The sequence below is a fragment of the Molothrus ater genome, chromosome 16, assembly GCF_012460135.2.
Source record: "Molothrus ater isolate BHLD 08-10-18 breed brown headed cowbird chromosome 16, BPBGC_Mater_1.1, whole genome shotgun sequence".
Lineage (NCBI taxonomy): Eukaryota > Metazoa > Chordata > Aves > Passeriformes > Icteridae > Molothrus > Molothrus ater.
In genome coordinates this window covers 1,411,734-1,425,180 of record NC_050493.2, presented here as the reverse complement: position 1 = coordinate 1,425,180, position 13,447 = coordinate 1,411,734, and the positions used below count along the sequence as shown (strand labels likewise).

The 13,447-nt window shown below is 64.7% G+C and overlaps 2 protein-coding genes across 3 annotated transcripts; one reads left to right on the top strand and one right to left on the bottom strand.

Annotated features, from left to right (window-relative positions):
* Positions 1-253: 253 nt before the first annotated feature.
* MSRB1 (methionine sulfoxide reductase B1) lies at positions 254-3,095 on the bottom strand. Its single transcript, XM_036392861.1, has 4 exons — positions 2,974-3,095; positions 2,340-2,482; positions 2,127-2,241; positions 254-1,451 (listed from the first exon to the last, which is right to left on the bottom strand). The coding sequence occupies exons 1-4, from the start codon at positions 3,026-3,028 to the stop codon at positions 1,426-1,428; spliced, it is 339 nt and encodes a 112-aa protein (XP_036248754.1). The 5' UTR covers positions 3,029-3,095; the 3' UTR covers positions 254-1,425.
* Positions 3,096-3,268: 173 nt separating this feature from the next.
* LOC118692563 (testis-expressed protein 2-like) lies at positions 3,269-13,159 on the top strand. Of its 2 annotated transcripts, none has more exons than XM_054516552.1 (13): positions 3,269-3,855; positions 6,438-6,605; positions 7,922-8,802; positions 8,887-9,087; positions 9,174-9,471; positions 9,883-10,097; positions 10,270-10,395; positions 10,486-10,585; positions 10,738-10,870; positions 10,970-11,107; positions 11,333-11,545; positions 11,833-11,953; positions 12,598-13,159. In XM_054516552.1, the coding sequence occupies exons 3-13, from the start codon at positions 7,933-7,935 to the stop codon at positions 12,721-12,723; spliced, it is 2,541 nt and encodes an 846-aa protein (XP_054372527.1). In that variant the 5' UTR covers positions 3,269-3,855; positions 6,438-6,605; positions 7,922-7,932; the 3' UTR covers positions 12,724-13,159. The 2 variants fall into 2 exon arrangements, with proteins under 2 accessions (XP_054372527.1, XP_054372526.1); XM_054516551.1 differs by having other exon boundaries at positions 3,270-3,855; positions 10,243-10,395.
* Positions 13,160-13,447: the final 288 nt, after the last annotated feature.

Sequence of the window (13,447 nt, the reverse complement as noted above, 5' to 3'; positions counted from 1 at the left end):
CACCCTTGGGACAAGCTCAAACTGGCTTCATTTGGGGAAAAGTGCTAAGAGGAGTGAAATGAAACCTTCCCAGGGCAGCTTTGGCTCTGGGAATGCCCCAACCCCCTTTCCAATGGCAGACCTGGGAAATGGGAAGAGATTCCAGGTAAAAGCACACACCTCTCACCCCCACAGGCTCCCCAGCCCCCAGCCAGGGAGCAGAGGAGGAACCCAGGGCTCTGGGATGCCATTCCCAGCGTGTTCAACACTCCAACACAGTGAATCAGTGCTTTATTTCAGCATGGAGAGGTCCAGCAGTGAGCTCCAGGGAATGAGCTGGGGTGGCAAACCTCCCCTGGTGCCCTCAGATCTGTGGGATTGAGGGAAAACACGGGGAGAGAAAAGGCCCCAAGGTGTCCCCGAGTGCAGCCGCACCCACAGTGCAGCCCCCTAAACCCCACGGGTCAGCAGCAGCCCCTTCCCTCATCAAAGATCCTGGTGCATCCATTCCAGAGGAGGATCTGGCTCCTGGGACAGGCAGGGGAGGCCAGGAATGAGGCACTGGATTCAGGAGAATGAGTGTGGCAGCCCTTGGAAGCGCTGAGGCGGCGCAGCCACGATTCCCAGAGCCTGAGCGGTGCCAAGGGCAGCCCCTGGGCCCAATTCCAGCTGCCTCCCACAGGGCAGGGCCAGCAGGACCCTGAGTGCCCCTGGAACTGATTGCACAGTGCTGAGTCAGGGGTAAGGCCAGGGCAGGGTCGAGGACAGCGCTGTGGAAGCGTCCCTGCAGGGTGGGAGGTGGGCAGGGGGGGAAAACACCTGGATGCTGCCAGTGGGACCATCAAACATCCCTGCCCCAGCACCCTGGCAGGGTTTATATGGGGCACTTCATAGCATGATCCCAGAATAGCTCCAGGGATTAACCCCGAGCCTGAGCCCAGCTAATCCTGCCTGAGTGCCTGGGAGTGCCAGCAGAGTCTGCCTGGGCTGCAGCAGTGCCTGCCTGGCTCTGGACACTGTCAGAGCAAAGATCCAGAGCTCAGCACAGGCACAGCAGCTCCTGGGATGGAGCTGGAACAGCCCCAGGGGGAACGGGGCCAGGGAAACCAGGGGGAACTATGAGAGGGAAACCAGGAGAGAACCAGGACAGGGAAACCAGGGGGAACCGTGACAGAGAAATCTAGGGGAACAACAACAGGGAAAACTGACAGGGAAATCAGGGACTAAAACCTTGACAGGGATATCAAGGGGAAACCGTAACCAGGAAATCAGGGAATAAAACCTTGACAGGGAAATCAAGGGGAAACCGTGACCAGGAAATCAGGGGAAACTCGGAGCAGGAGCTTCCTTGGGGTTGCTCCTGCTGTGGGTCCCCTTGGCAGGTCAGTGCATCCCAAAGAGTGGAGGCAGGATTAGCCCAGGGCAGTGGCAGGTGCAGCAGCTCACTTACTTCTCCTTCAGGTCAGCTTTACCTAAAAACAGGGGAGGAGCAATGAGGGCTCGTGTTTCTTCCTCCAGAACCAGCAGCCCTTTTTATTTGGGGGTTTTGCTACACAACATCCCCACCACCACAGCCTGACCAGCAGGACAGCAGCTCATGGCTGTGCTGAGGCCTCTCCTCAACACTTTTTCCCTTGGCAGCTTCCGAGGGAGTGCCCAGCAATCTCCCCCAGCCCCTCAGTGCCAGCACAGAGGCTCCCCGCCCTCGCTTTGCACCCCCAGAGAAACCCCCAAAACTCAGCCACCCCTCAAATCCACAGAGTCCCTGGGTGCTGGTCAGAGCCAGGAGCTCCAGATGAGCTGGGGAGCCTTGAGCTGGGCAGAGTGATCCAGATTTACCCCAGGAGCAGCTCCCTGGCCTTATCAGCACAGCCAGGGCCACCCTGCTGCCTTTGCAGTCCCAGAGAAACCTCCCAAAACTCAACCACTCCTCAAAGCCACAGAGTCCCTGGGTGCTGGTCAGAGCCAGGAGCTCCAGATGAGCTGGGGAGCCTCAGGCTGAGCAGAGTGATCCAGATTTACCCCAGGAGCAGCTCCCTGGCCTTATCAGCACAGCCAGAGCCACCCTGCTGCAAGCAGTGCAGCACTCACAGCGTGCCCAAGAACAACTCCCCGGGCTGGGCCAGGGGCCAAAGCCACGCCGGTACCTTTGGGGAGGAACTTCAGCGAGCTGCTGAATATTCAGAAGCGGGACTGGCCCCTCTTGGGGCCATCGTTGAGGAACTCGTGGCCCAGCCCGTTGCCACACTTGCCACAGGTCACCTGGGGAAGCAAAGGAGGGGTTGGCAGCAATCCGGGGCTCACGGAGAGTGAGTGTTCGGGGGTGCTTTGGTCACACCCCGAGGGTTCGGGCTCCGCACCTTTAACGCCCCCGGGCGCTCCTCGCGCTTGGCCACGCTGTCCCCCCGCAGGGTCTCGGTGAACGCCGGCCACGGCGATGAGTGCTCGTACTTGGCACGGCTGGAGAAAAGCTCATGGCCACACTTGGCACACACGTAAATACCTGCGGGGAGGGCACGGCAGGGACAGCACGGGGACAGGTCAGCGAGGGGACACGGGACACACGCGGGGCTCTGCCCAAGCGGGGCATTGACAGCTGCGGCTGCCGGACCCCGGGCACCCCCAGGGCACCCCCAGGGAACCCCCAGGGCATCCGCAGGGCACCCCCAGCACACCCTCAACACACCCCCAGGGAACCCCCAGGGCATCCCCAGGGAACCCCCAGGGCACCCCCAGGGCAGGATCCCCACCAGGGACGGAACCCCCGAGTCCCTGTCGGGACCCCCTTCCCCATCGGGGAGGATTCCCCCACCCCAACAAGGACCGCGAAGGGGGGACCCCCTCCCGGACCCACGATGCTCCGCAGAAGGAAACCCCCAAACCCCCCTCAAACCGCTCCCCCGGGGGGGTTCCGCCTTGCCGGGTGACCCCCCCTGCCCGCCCCGCTGGGACCCCCCGGCCGCACCCCCGGAGCCCGCGGGGAGCCGCCCTCACCCGGCTGGAAGTGGTCCTTGAACACCTCTCCCCCCAGGAAGGAGCAGAAGGACATGGCTGCGCCCGCTGCCCGGCCCGTTCCGTTCCGTTCTGTTCCGTTCCGTTCTGTTCCGTTCCGCTGGCCCGGCCGCGCCCCCGCCACGCCCCTCTCTGGGCCACCCCCCCTGTCCCTCCCCGCCACCGGGCCACCCCCGTGTCCCTCCCCTGTCGGTGCCACCCCCGGTCCCTCCCCGGTCCCTCCCCGGTCCCGCCCCTGAGGCCCCGCCCCGCCGCCCGCAGAGGGCGCTGCGGGCCCGGCGGTCCCGGGGTGCTCCCGGTACCAGGGGGACCCCGCTCCGAACCCCCCGTTCATCCCCCGGGAGCCCCGGCCCGGCCCGCAGCCCCCGCGCGGGGTCCCCGTGGCGGCGGCGGAGCGGGGGCAGCCCCGGCGGGGGCGCGGGGGGGCGCGGGGCGGAGCGCGGAGCCCGCTCGGGGCTGCGGATGCTCCGTCCGGCACCGCCGGTGGCAGCGGGGCGGGCGCCAGCCCGGCTCTGGGCGTCTGTAACGGGCAGCGGGACCTCGACGGAGCCGCCGGTACCGGCTCTTCAACGGCGGTACCGCCACCGGTACCGGCAGCGCTCCGGCCCTGCTATCCCGGCACCGGCATCAGTCCTTGGATCCCGGCACCAGGACCGAGCGGCCTCACTGACACCGGCACCGTCACTGACACCGGCACCGGCTCTTCTTCCCCAGCACAAGGTCCGGTGTCCCCGGCACCGGGACTGACCCCTCGTTATCCTCCCCCGGCACTGGGACCACTCCGATTCCCCGGCACTGCTCGTCCTTCTCCTCCACCGGCACCGACCGACCCTTCCCGGCTCCCCGGGCCCCCCCCTGCCGCAGGTACCGGCGCTGCGGGGCCCGGGGCGGGCGGCGGGGCCGGGCAGCCCCGGTTTCCCCAGCAGGACTGGGGGCGGTTGGGACCGGGGGTCCCTCAGGCGCTCCCGGGCTCTGGGGATGGTGCGGGAACAGCAGGGACCACCCCGTCCCGGGATTGGTGCGGGCACAGCAGGGACCACCCCGTCCCGGGAGCGCAGAGCGGGGCCCCCGGGGGATGCGGGCTCTGACCGGGGCCCGTGGTGGGCGCGGGGGTCCCGGGAGGAGGAGGTGACAGCCCGGCGTGTGGCAAGGTGAGGGCTCTGAAGGTGAACCTGGGCAGGTTCCAAAGGGGCTGAGCTGCTGCAGCTTCCTTCTCCTTCCAGAGATCAGCAGCACAAATCCCTGCTCGGGGACTTCATCCAAAACCTCTCACCGGGGTGAGTCCCCGGGCTTGGGCTCTGCTGGGAGCGGCGCCTTCCTTGGCGCAAGAGGAAGAAATTTTGGTGCCTTTTGGCCAAAACTCGGCTCTGGCTCCGCTGCCCCGGCCCTGCGGGGGATGGATCCCCGCTCCCAAAGGCCAAGGGACGCGGCCGGGGGTTGCGGGACCCCGGCGTGGGGCCGCTGCCCCTGTGGGTGCTGCCGCTCGGAATTAGGTCAGGCTTGATCCATCCCGGGCGGGCTGAGCTCCCGCCGCAGCCCCGGGCATTGATGGCTCAATGTGGCAGGAGCCCGGGCAGGGGGAGGAAGGGGCTCCGCACGGCGGGGAGCGGGGACGCGCAGCCTCACCGGCACCGCACGGCAGGGAGGGAGGGAGGAGGGATGGAGGGAGGGAGGGAGGGAGGAGGGGGATGCGCTGCTTTGAAAGCGCCTCCCGTAAGATCCACCGAGATCAGAGGAGCGGGATGTCAGGGAAAGCTCCAAATAGACTCCAGGGCCCCGCACACCTCAGCGGTGTGGATCTGCAGGCGGTGGAAGGAGCTGCAGCTGCCAGAAGCTCCCGGCAGCATCATCCGTCGGATAATTGCTCCCTGCAATTCCTGCGGCGAGGCTGTGCCGGCGGGAATGGGATGGATGTGGGAAGCGGCTGGATCCTTCCCCACGGCTGAGAGCCCCTGGGAGCTGCAGGGGCCACGCAGCTCAGGAAGACCAGTGGAAATTGGGAATGAATGGCTGAGACCCAGGAGTGAGGCAGAGCCCAGAGAGAGGCAGGGCCAGGCTCCAGCCCTGGGATGCCCAGGGTGCTGGAGAGGCTTTGGGAGTGGATCCTGGGGCTGGCAGGCTCTCAGGCATTCCAAAGCCCACCTGGCTCCTTGCTTCCCCAGCGGCACAAAACCCACCCCAGTATCCTCCAGTAAAACCCCTGAGAAGCAGCGATGTGATGTGGAACCGGGGGCAGGGGATGGAGCTGGGCTCCCACACTGCCCAGCCTGCTGGCCAAAGTTACCTCTGAGCTTGCAGAATTCCCTCAGAGGCACCCCAGTGCTCCCTGATCCCGGGATAATGCAGGGACAGCCGGGCTCTGTCACGGTGCTTTGTGCAGATAATCAGAGAGGGATTTCCAGCTCCTTTGGCTGCGTGAGGAAAGCGCTGCTGTGGTGCCACGTCCCTGCCAGCAGCGCCACTGCCACCCTAATTAACCACAGAGGACTGAGGGAAGTTAATGAAGTTGATATTTCAATTAACTCCCTGATCCTACAGCCAGAGCAAACACCAAGCAGGCGGTGCCCACCCGGAGCTGCCACCCTGCCAGGCTGTGCCAGGACACCTCTGCTGCCCTGGCCACGTCAGGGAGTGTTGCAGGGGGACACACTCCAGGACACCAGCCCAAGCTGGGCCACAGCTTGTCTCTGTCAGGCCCTGCATTTGAACCAAAGCTGGGAGCAAGGGGTGGAATCTTGGGGCTGGAATCCAGGGAGAGGCTCGCTGATGGTCATGGCCTTGGTGTGTCCTCACACAGCGAGGGGGGACACTGTCATTAGGGGTCTTGTGTCCCTGCCCTGCACAGTGTGACCGTCCTGGGCTGGGTGTCCCACTCAGCAGACATCCCCCTCAGCCCCAGCCTTCTCAGGGATGTCCTGGAAGGGGTGGGATCACCCCTGGGAGCTGTTTGCTGGCACCTCCAAAGCCACCATCACCCCACTGCCCTGTGACCCCATGAGCCCACCCAGCTGCCCCCATGACAACCCCTGCAAGGACCTTCATGTCCAATTTATCCTGCAAAGAGCACAAAGATCCCCCTGATCCTGCAGGGCCACAGCCTGGGGATGAGCTGCAGGCTGGGAGGGGGCCAGTGCTGGGGCACATCCACACTCACTGCTGGCTCTCTGGAGCCTGAGGCAGCAGCAAAGCCTCCCCCAGGGCTGCACCTCCCTCTGGGGTGCTGCTGCTGCAGCCAGGACACCCAGCAGGGTCTGTCCTGCCGCCCCAACCCTCCCCAGAGCTGGCTGCTGCAGCAGCGTAGCCCCCTCTGTACTCAGTATCCCTGCCAGAGGAGAGCTCCCATACAAACCCAAGCTATTATTATCTCTGTCTTCCACCGTGCTAATGGTCTCTCAGGAAACAGACTTCTTTTTTTTTTTTTTTGCCTTTTTTTTTTTTCTCTTTAGCTTTTGAAACCCACGAGTACGGGAGCGGTGGGAACGGAGAGCTGGGCACGGTGGAGTGAGCACAAGGAGCACCGAGGCCAGCACAGGGAGACACTGTCCCCTGACCTGGCAGGGACACGGAGCAGGGACCGGCCAGGACCCTCCAGGGACCAGCCCAGGGGTGTTCTGGTAGGAGCAGCCAGGGGTGGTGGGCAGCACTGGGCATACTGGGCATACTGGGAGTGGCTGTGATGGGCCCATGAGAGCCCTGCATGGTGAGGGCAGGGGGCAGCAGTGCTGGGTGGGAGGGGGACAGGGCCCTGCAGGGTCAGGGCAGGGATCCCTTGGAACCACAGAACCATGGAATGCTTTGGGCTGGATGGGACTTTAAGAGGGAAGGGACCTTAAAGGCCATTCCTGCCATGGACAGGGGCACCTTCCCTAGAGCAGGGCCCCTCTCAGCCCAGCCCCACTGCTCATTTGCCCTGCTCACTCCTTGTTTGGCTGTTTTGGTGCCTTGCCAGAGGTGCCAGCAGTGCCACCAGCACCCGCCAGGCTCTGCCGGGGGCTGGGACCAGCGGGACAATCACCCGTGGATGATCTGGGGTTAACAAGTGGCTCCTGCAAAGGAGAAGCAAAGCAAGAGCTGAGATTATATAAAGGGGGCTGGAGGCAGCTGCGGCGCAGGCTGTGATTAATTCCTGGCACCGAGGAGCTCTGAAGATCCAGGGCGGTGCAGTGTGAGGATGAGGCAGCCCCAGGGTCCCTGGGATGCATTCCTGCTGCTGCTGCTGCTGCAGGGCTGCTGTGAGGGGAAGGAGGCAGGGAGGGGCTGAGCACTCCAGGGACCCGCTGGGAGCTGACTCAGCATCGCGGTGGCCCTGCAGAGCCCGTCCTGCAGATCCCTTCTCCCTCCCAAAATCACCGAGGGGACACAGCTCAGGGGGGCCAGCCCGTGGAGAGCAGCAGTGAGGGGTGGTGGGGACAGGACAGCCCTTCCCTGAGGCCATGGGCCCCCTCAGGACGATGGAAACTTCGTGTCAGAAAAACTTTTGTCCTCTGCACCCCCAGTAAAGGCAGAGATTGCTGACTGGGCACCGGGGCTGCAGCTTGGGCTGGCTCCAGTTTGGATCCATGCGGTGCTCGAAGCAGGGGCCAAACCATGAACTTTCAGAGGAGTCAGGGAGTCCTTCCCGCTGGCCCGGCAGCCCTGGGCTGGCGCTGGGAGCAGTGGAATATCCTGGTGTGGAAAATCCCCTTGTTTGGCTGCAGCCCTGGCTGGCAGCTCCTGGCTCTCCCAGCCCCGTGGATAATTGCCTGGCTGGGGTTTATCCTCCTCGGCCGAGCGGGTTCCCACACGCAGCCATTGAGGGAACACGCTGGCAGGGGCCCAGCCCGGTGTGAGGGCCGGGGGAGGCAGGAGCGGGGCAGGGCTGGATGTTCTGTGCCCCGCGGTGACACGGAGCCCTTCCAGCTCTGACAGCCGCTCCCCTGCCCCTCGGCAGCGCCGTCGGCGATGCGAGCGATGGCAGACCCGGCTGCGGTGGCAGCAGACGCCTCTCCAGCCCTGGCACCGTGCCCGGGCTCCCCTAGACCCGGGGACATCGAGGCACCGACGCCGCACGCCGGCGGCACCGGGGAGGACGGAGGCGGCCGGGACGGCTGCGGGCTCCTTCCCACGGCCGACGGGGACACGAAGCGTCCCCCCTCGCCCCAGCCCGAGGGGATGCTCCTGGCCGAGCTCCCGCGGGCCCCCCAGCCCCGGCTGAGCCCGGCCCGGTCTCGCACGGCTCCGCCGTCGCCCAGCGTGTCACCATCGGAGAGCCGAGCCGCGCTGCTCCGGCTGCGCGACGCCAGGCTGGAGGACACGAGGAGGCGGCTGTCGGAGGCCGTGCAGGAGCCCCTGAGCCGCCTGAGCCGCCTGATGGCCGAGGAGAGCGGCCCCAAGGAGCCGGGGGGCAGCCCCGGGGGCGGCCGCGGGGCCGGGGGCCGCCGGCTGCGGGACTGGACGCCCTGGGAGCCCACCCAGAACTGCCGCTACGAGATCTGCTCCTACGGGGACGTGATCCAGGTGGTGGAGGTGGCGCAGAGGGACACGGAGCCCCCGCCGGTCCCAGCGGCCGAGGAGGCGCCGGCGGCGCGGCCCGGGGGCTCCGTGCCGGGCAGGGCTCTCGCCGGCATCGCCCTCGTGGCCTACGGCTACCTGGTGCTGCCGCTGCCGCCCTACGCCGCCGGGCTCTGCCTGGGGCTGCTCTGCGGGCTGCTGCTGGGCTTCCTCGCCATCCTCCTCCTCGTGCCCAAGGCTCCGCCGGCCGCTCGGGGACCCTGGGGCCGCCTGCGCCCCAAGCTGCTCCCGGGGGAGCCGCGGGAAGCCCCCCACCTGCAGGTAGGAGCGGGGTGCTCCGGGATGAGGGGCCGGAGGTGTCCGTGGGGAGTGGAAGCAGCCGGCTCCCTCCTCCCCGTTCTCCAGGGCTGGATGAACCAGCTGCACGTGTACGACCCCGAGCTCTTCCACCCGTCGCTCACGCACTCGGTGCTCGCCGTGCTGGATGGGGCCACCCTCAAGCTGTCCTACCCCAAGAGCAACATCCCGCGCCGAGCCACCTTCGAGGAGGAGATCCTGGACGCCGTCTTCGTCAGCCACCGCTGCTACGACCTGACGGACGCCAAGGTGGGCCCGGGGGTCCCCAGGAGCCTCCCTCGCACGGGGACCCCCCCCTTGCCTGGCCCAGGCTCACCCCGCTCTCGGTGCTGCAGGTGTTCCTGTGCCCCCCCAGCCTGGCCCGAAAGCGGACGTGGAACAAGAAATATCCCATCTGCGTGCTGCTCCCCGAGCCGGCCGAGGGAGAGGGCAGCGAGGAGCAGCGGGACACGGAGCCGCAGGGGGAGGAGGGCAGCAGGAAGGTGCCCCTGGCCGGGCAGGACACCCCGGGGGACAGCAGGGACAGGTGCCTGTACCTGTTTGGGAGGACGGGGCGGGAGAAGGAGGAGTGGTACCAGCACCTCGTGCAAGCCTCCCGTGGGACAGCCAGCGGCCACGGTGACACCAGGGCAGGTGAGGGGCAGCCACCAGGGCTGATCCAGGAACACAATGCCTTGGTGGGCAGCAGGGAGCGTGGAGGGATGTGGAGGAGCCCAAAGTGTAGCCAGGAGGGTTCAGGTGGTCAGCACAGGGTGAGTGGCATGTCACTGGTGCCATGGACAGGCATCATGTCACAGCTGATGCCATCCTGAGTGAACAGACTGGATATTAGGAATATTGGATATCAGGAATATTGGATATTGGTAACAATTCTTTCACTGAAAGGGCTGTCCAGGCCCGGGGCAGGGGTGGAGTGCCCATCCCTGGAGGGGGTTAAAGCCATGTGGATGTGGCACTTGGAGACATGGGTGGGTGCTGGGGAGTGGATTGATGACATTAGAGGGGTTTTCCAAGCTCAGGGATTCTGTGGTTCCACATCCCCAGGCACAGGATGGGCCCCGCAGAGCAGCGGCAGCAGCAGCGGGGACAGCACTGAGGACATCCCATCCACGGATCCCTCCAGGGATGTGTCAGGAAGCACTGAGGAGATTTACCTGGACTACAGCACCTACATGGCCCGATTTGTGCCAGCACAGGGGGCAGCCAGCCCAGAGAGGAGCCCCTCTCATGGAGCTCTGGGCAGCCCCACACCCACAAAGGTGAGAGGGACAAACCCAGCACTGGGAGTGGGGCTGGAGGCTGATGGAGCCACGCTTCCAGGGTGTGGCTTGTTTGAGCAGCCAGGCCCTGGGGCAGGGAGCACAGACAGCAGGTGCCACTGCTCACAGAGCCACCTCGCTGCAGGGGCTGGTGGCTGCTGTCCCCCCCCAGGAGGACACGGCCAGCATGGCCTGGATGAACGCCCTGGTGGGACGCATCTTCTGGGACTTCCTGAGGGAGCAGTACTGGGCAGAGCAGGTGTCCAACAAGATCCAGAAGAAGCTGAGCAAGATCAAGGTGAGAGGCAGGAGCATCACTCGGGGGAGCCCTGTTCCCAAGGCCCCACGGTGCGTGGTGACTGTCCCCATGGGGGTTTTCCTCCATCAGCTCCCATATTTCATGAACGAGCTGACGCTGACAGAGCTGGACATGGGCACATCCATCCCCTCAGTGCTCAGTGCCTCCAGCCCCACCATCAATGAGCGAGGTAAGAGCCCCACAGAGGCACAGGGATCCCAATGCTGCCTCCAGGGTGGCTTTACAGAGCTGCCAGCCTAGAGCTGGGAGGGCTTGGCTGTGCACAAGCAGCTCTGACCCCTGTGGTGCTGACCTGATGTGCCCTGTCCCTCTCCCTGGCAGGGCTCTGGGTGGACATGGAGGTCACCTACAGCGGCTCCTTGCAGATGACACTGGAGACAAAGATGAACCTCAGCAAGCTGGGGAAGGAGAGCTCTGCAGAGGAGAGCGGCCCTGCAGAGGCAGGCAGAGAGGGGTAAGGAACCTGCCCATGGAGGGGCTCATCCTGCTCCTCCTGCCCCGGCGAGGCGAGGCTGCTGTCCCCGAGCAGGCTGTGACCTCCTGGGGCTGGCAGGGCCCGGCCACGGCTGATCCTGCTGGCAGACAGCGACGCCGAGTCCTCCAGCGCCGGCTCCTCCGACGAGGACGATGCCACCAGTGCAGAGCCCGTGGGAGCCCCGGGGGAGCGGCTCCCCCCACCCGGCACCGAGGGGTACGGGGGTGCTGGGGGTCTGCCTGTGCCACGGGGGGCACGGGGAGGGGATGGGGGCACACAGTGCCACAGCAGCACAGGGGCATGGGGACGGTGTCCCTGGCAGGACACACACAGCTCATCGTGGCAGCTTCCAAAGGGGACTCTGTCCCTGTCCTCTGTCCCTCTCTGTGCTGTGGCACCCCCAAACGCAGCAGGGCTGAGCTGGGGCCCCTCCTACTTTAGGCACGTCAGTGGGAACAGCACGAGCAGGAAGATCCTGCGCTTCGTGGATAAGATCGCCAAGTCCAAGTACTTCCAGAAGGCCACGGAGAACGAGTTCATTAAGAAGAAGATGGAGGAGGTGTCCAACACACCGCTGCTGCTGACGGTGGAGGTGCAGGAGCTGGCAGGAACCCTGGCTGTGAACATCCCCCCGCCACCCACCGACCGTGTCTGGTACCAGCTCTCCTTCCCCCACATCACATCCTGCTGCCAGCGCCCCTTGCTCCCTGCAAGGAGCCAGCCCCAGGGCTCTGGGCTCATCTTGGCACCAACAGCCCCAGGCTGCTCCCCAAAGGGGCTCACAGACCTCAGGCTCATTCCTCTGAGTCTGCACCCAGGCCAGCACAGATCTGGGCACTCTGAGCTGTCACCTCCTCCCTGAAACCCCTCAGTGAGGCTGCCTGGCCTGTGCCACACCTGTGGCAGGTGATGCTTTCTGCCTGTTTCCTTTCCCCTCCCAGGTACAGCTTCCGAGTGCCCCCGCAGCTGGAGCTGAAGGTGCGCCCCAAGCTGGGCGAGCGGGAGGTGACATTCCTGCACGTCACAGAGTGGATCGAGAAGAAGCTGAAGCACGAGTTCCAGGTGCCTGGGCTGCTGTTCAGGGCCTCAGCAAACCCTGCTGGGCCTTGGGCGTTGCTGCCATCAGGGAGAGTCAGCCTCAGTTCAGGCCAGTTGTTTCTACAAAAAGCCAGCACTAGTCTGGTCTGGCCAGCTTGGAGCAGTGAAGATACAGAACCCAAATAATGAGCTCAAGGGCTGAGGAAAAGTGATTTCCTCCCATCATTTGCAGCCCTGCCCCAAGCAGGGAGGGTTCAGCCCCAGAAGAGATGAATCCACCTGTCCATTCTGGTTTGGGGATGTTTGGGAGATTTGCCTTCCCAAGGGTTCGTGTTCAGCCTCTCACCTCTGCTCAAAGAGCAGAAATGTCCCCACAGATATTTAGGGTCTTCCCAAAAGCCACCCCTTGTGGATGGTTTCAAAATGCTGGTCCCTCCCCTCTGCTGTGACCACCCCTGCAGTCATTGAGGTGGCCAGGGCAAAGAAAAACTGTCCCTGCTTGTCCCCACCCTGATATCCAGAGCTGGGACCCTCCTGAGGCTGCTGCTGTGGGGGTGGGAGCCCAGAACCTCCTGTTTATCCCCACATACCTCCTGCCAAGCCACCTCCAGGAGCGTCCCCATGGTGTTCAAACCCGCTGATTTGTTATTCTGGCTTCCTCTTTGTAGAAAATTCTGGTGATGCCAAACATGGACGATCTCATCATGCCCATCATGTGCTCTGGCCTGGATCCTTGGCCCCGCAGCACAGGACTGCCCCAGGACCCACCAGCCACGGGGGACAGGAGGCTCTGAAGCACAACCCAGGGGCAGGGACACTGCCCAGAGCTCAGGGACCTTGCTGGGACGTGGGACAGCCAGGCCTGGCCGCTGCCTGCAGCCAGGGCTGTGCCTGGATTCATCCTCATGCTCTGCTTGTGCAGATGAGCCTCCTCAGATCCTGCAAGCACACGTTCAGGGCCCAGCCAGGCTGCTGGAGACCCAGGGATTCCACGGCCACGCTCCAGGACTCTTGGTCAAGCAGGCAGCTCTGGGCAGTGGAGGGCTGGGCTTCCCACTGTCTGCTTCCAAAGAGGGTGCAGGACACCTGGATCACGGCACTGAAGGAGTTGGGATCATTGCTGATCCAGAATTCCCAGCTCTGGGGCATCCCCCCTCCCCACAGGCAGCTGGGCTGCAAGGCCAGCATGGGTGGGAAAGGCTCCCAGGTGAATAAATTCATCTCTGCCCAGCCCTGCCTGGCAGCCCTCTTGTTGTGCACAAATTCCCACCTCTGCCAGGCTCTGGGGGCTTTGAGCAGGGAGAAGCCCCCAGGTTGCACTTTCAGCATGGCAAAAGCGGTGCTGGAGTGTGTGGGAGAGGCACGAGGGGACAGGCAGGGAGCCTGGGCAGAGGCAGGCCATGGGCTGGCCCAGTATTCCCAGTGGAAACTGGTGCAGAAGTGCTGGAAGGTGCTCTGCTCTCTGCTGGATGAGAGGGGAGGAGACCTCGTGGTGATTTGGGTGAGAGGGAAAAATTC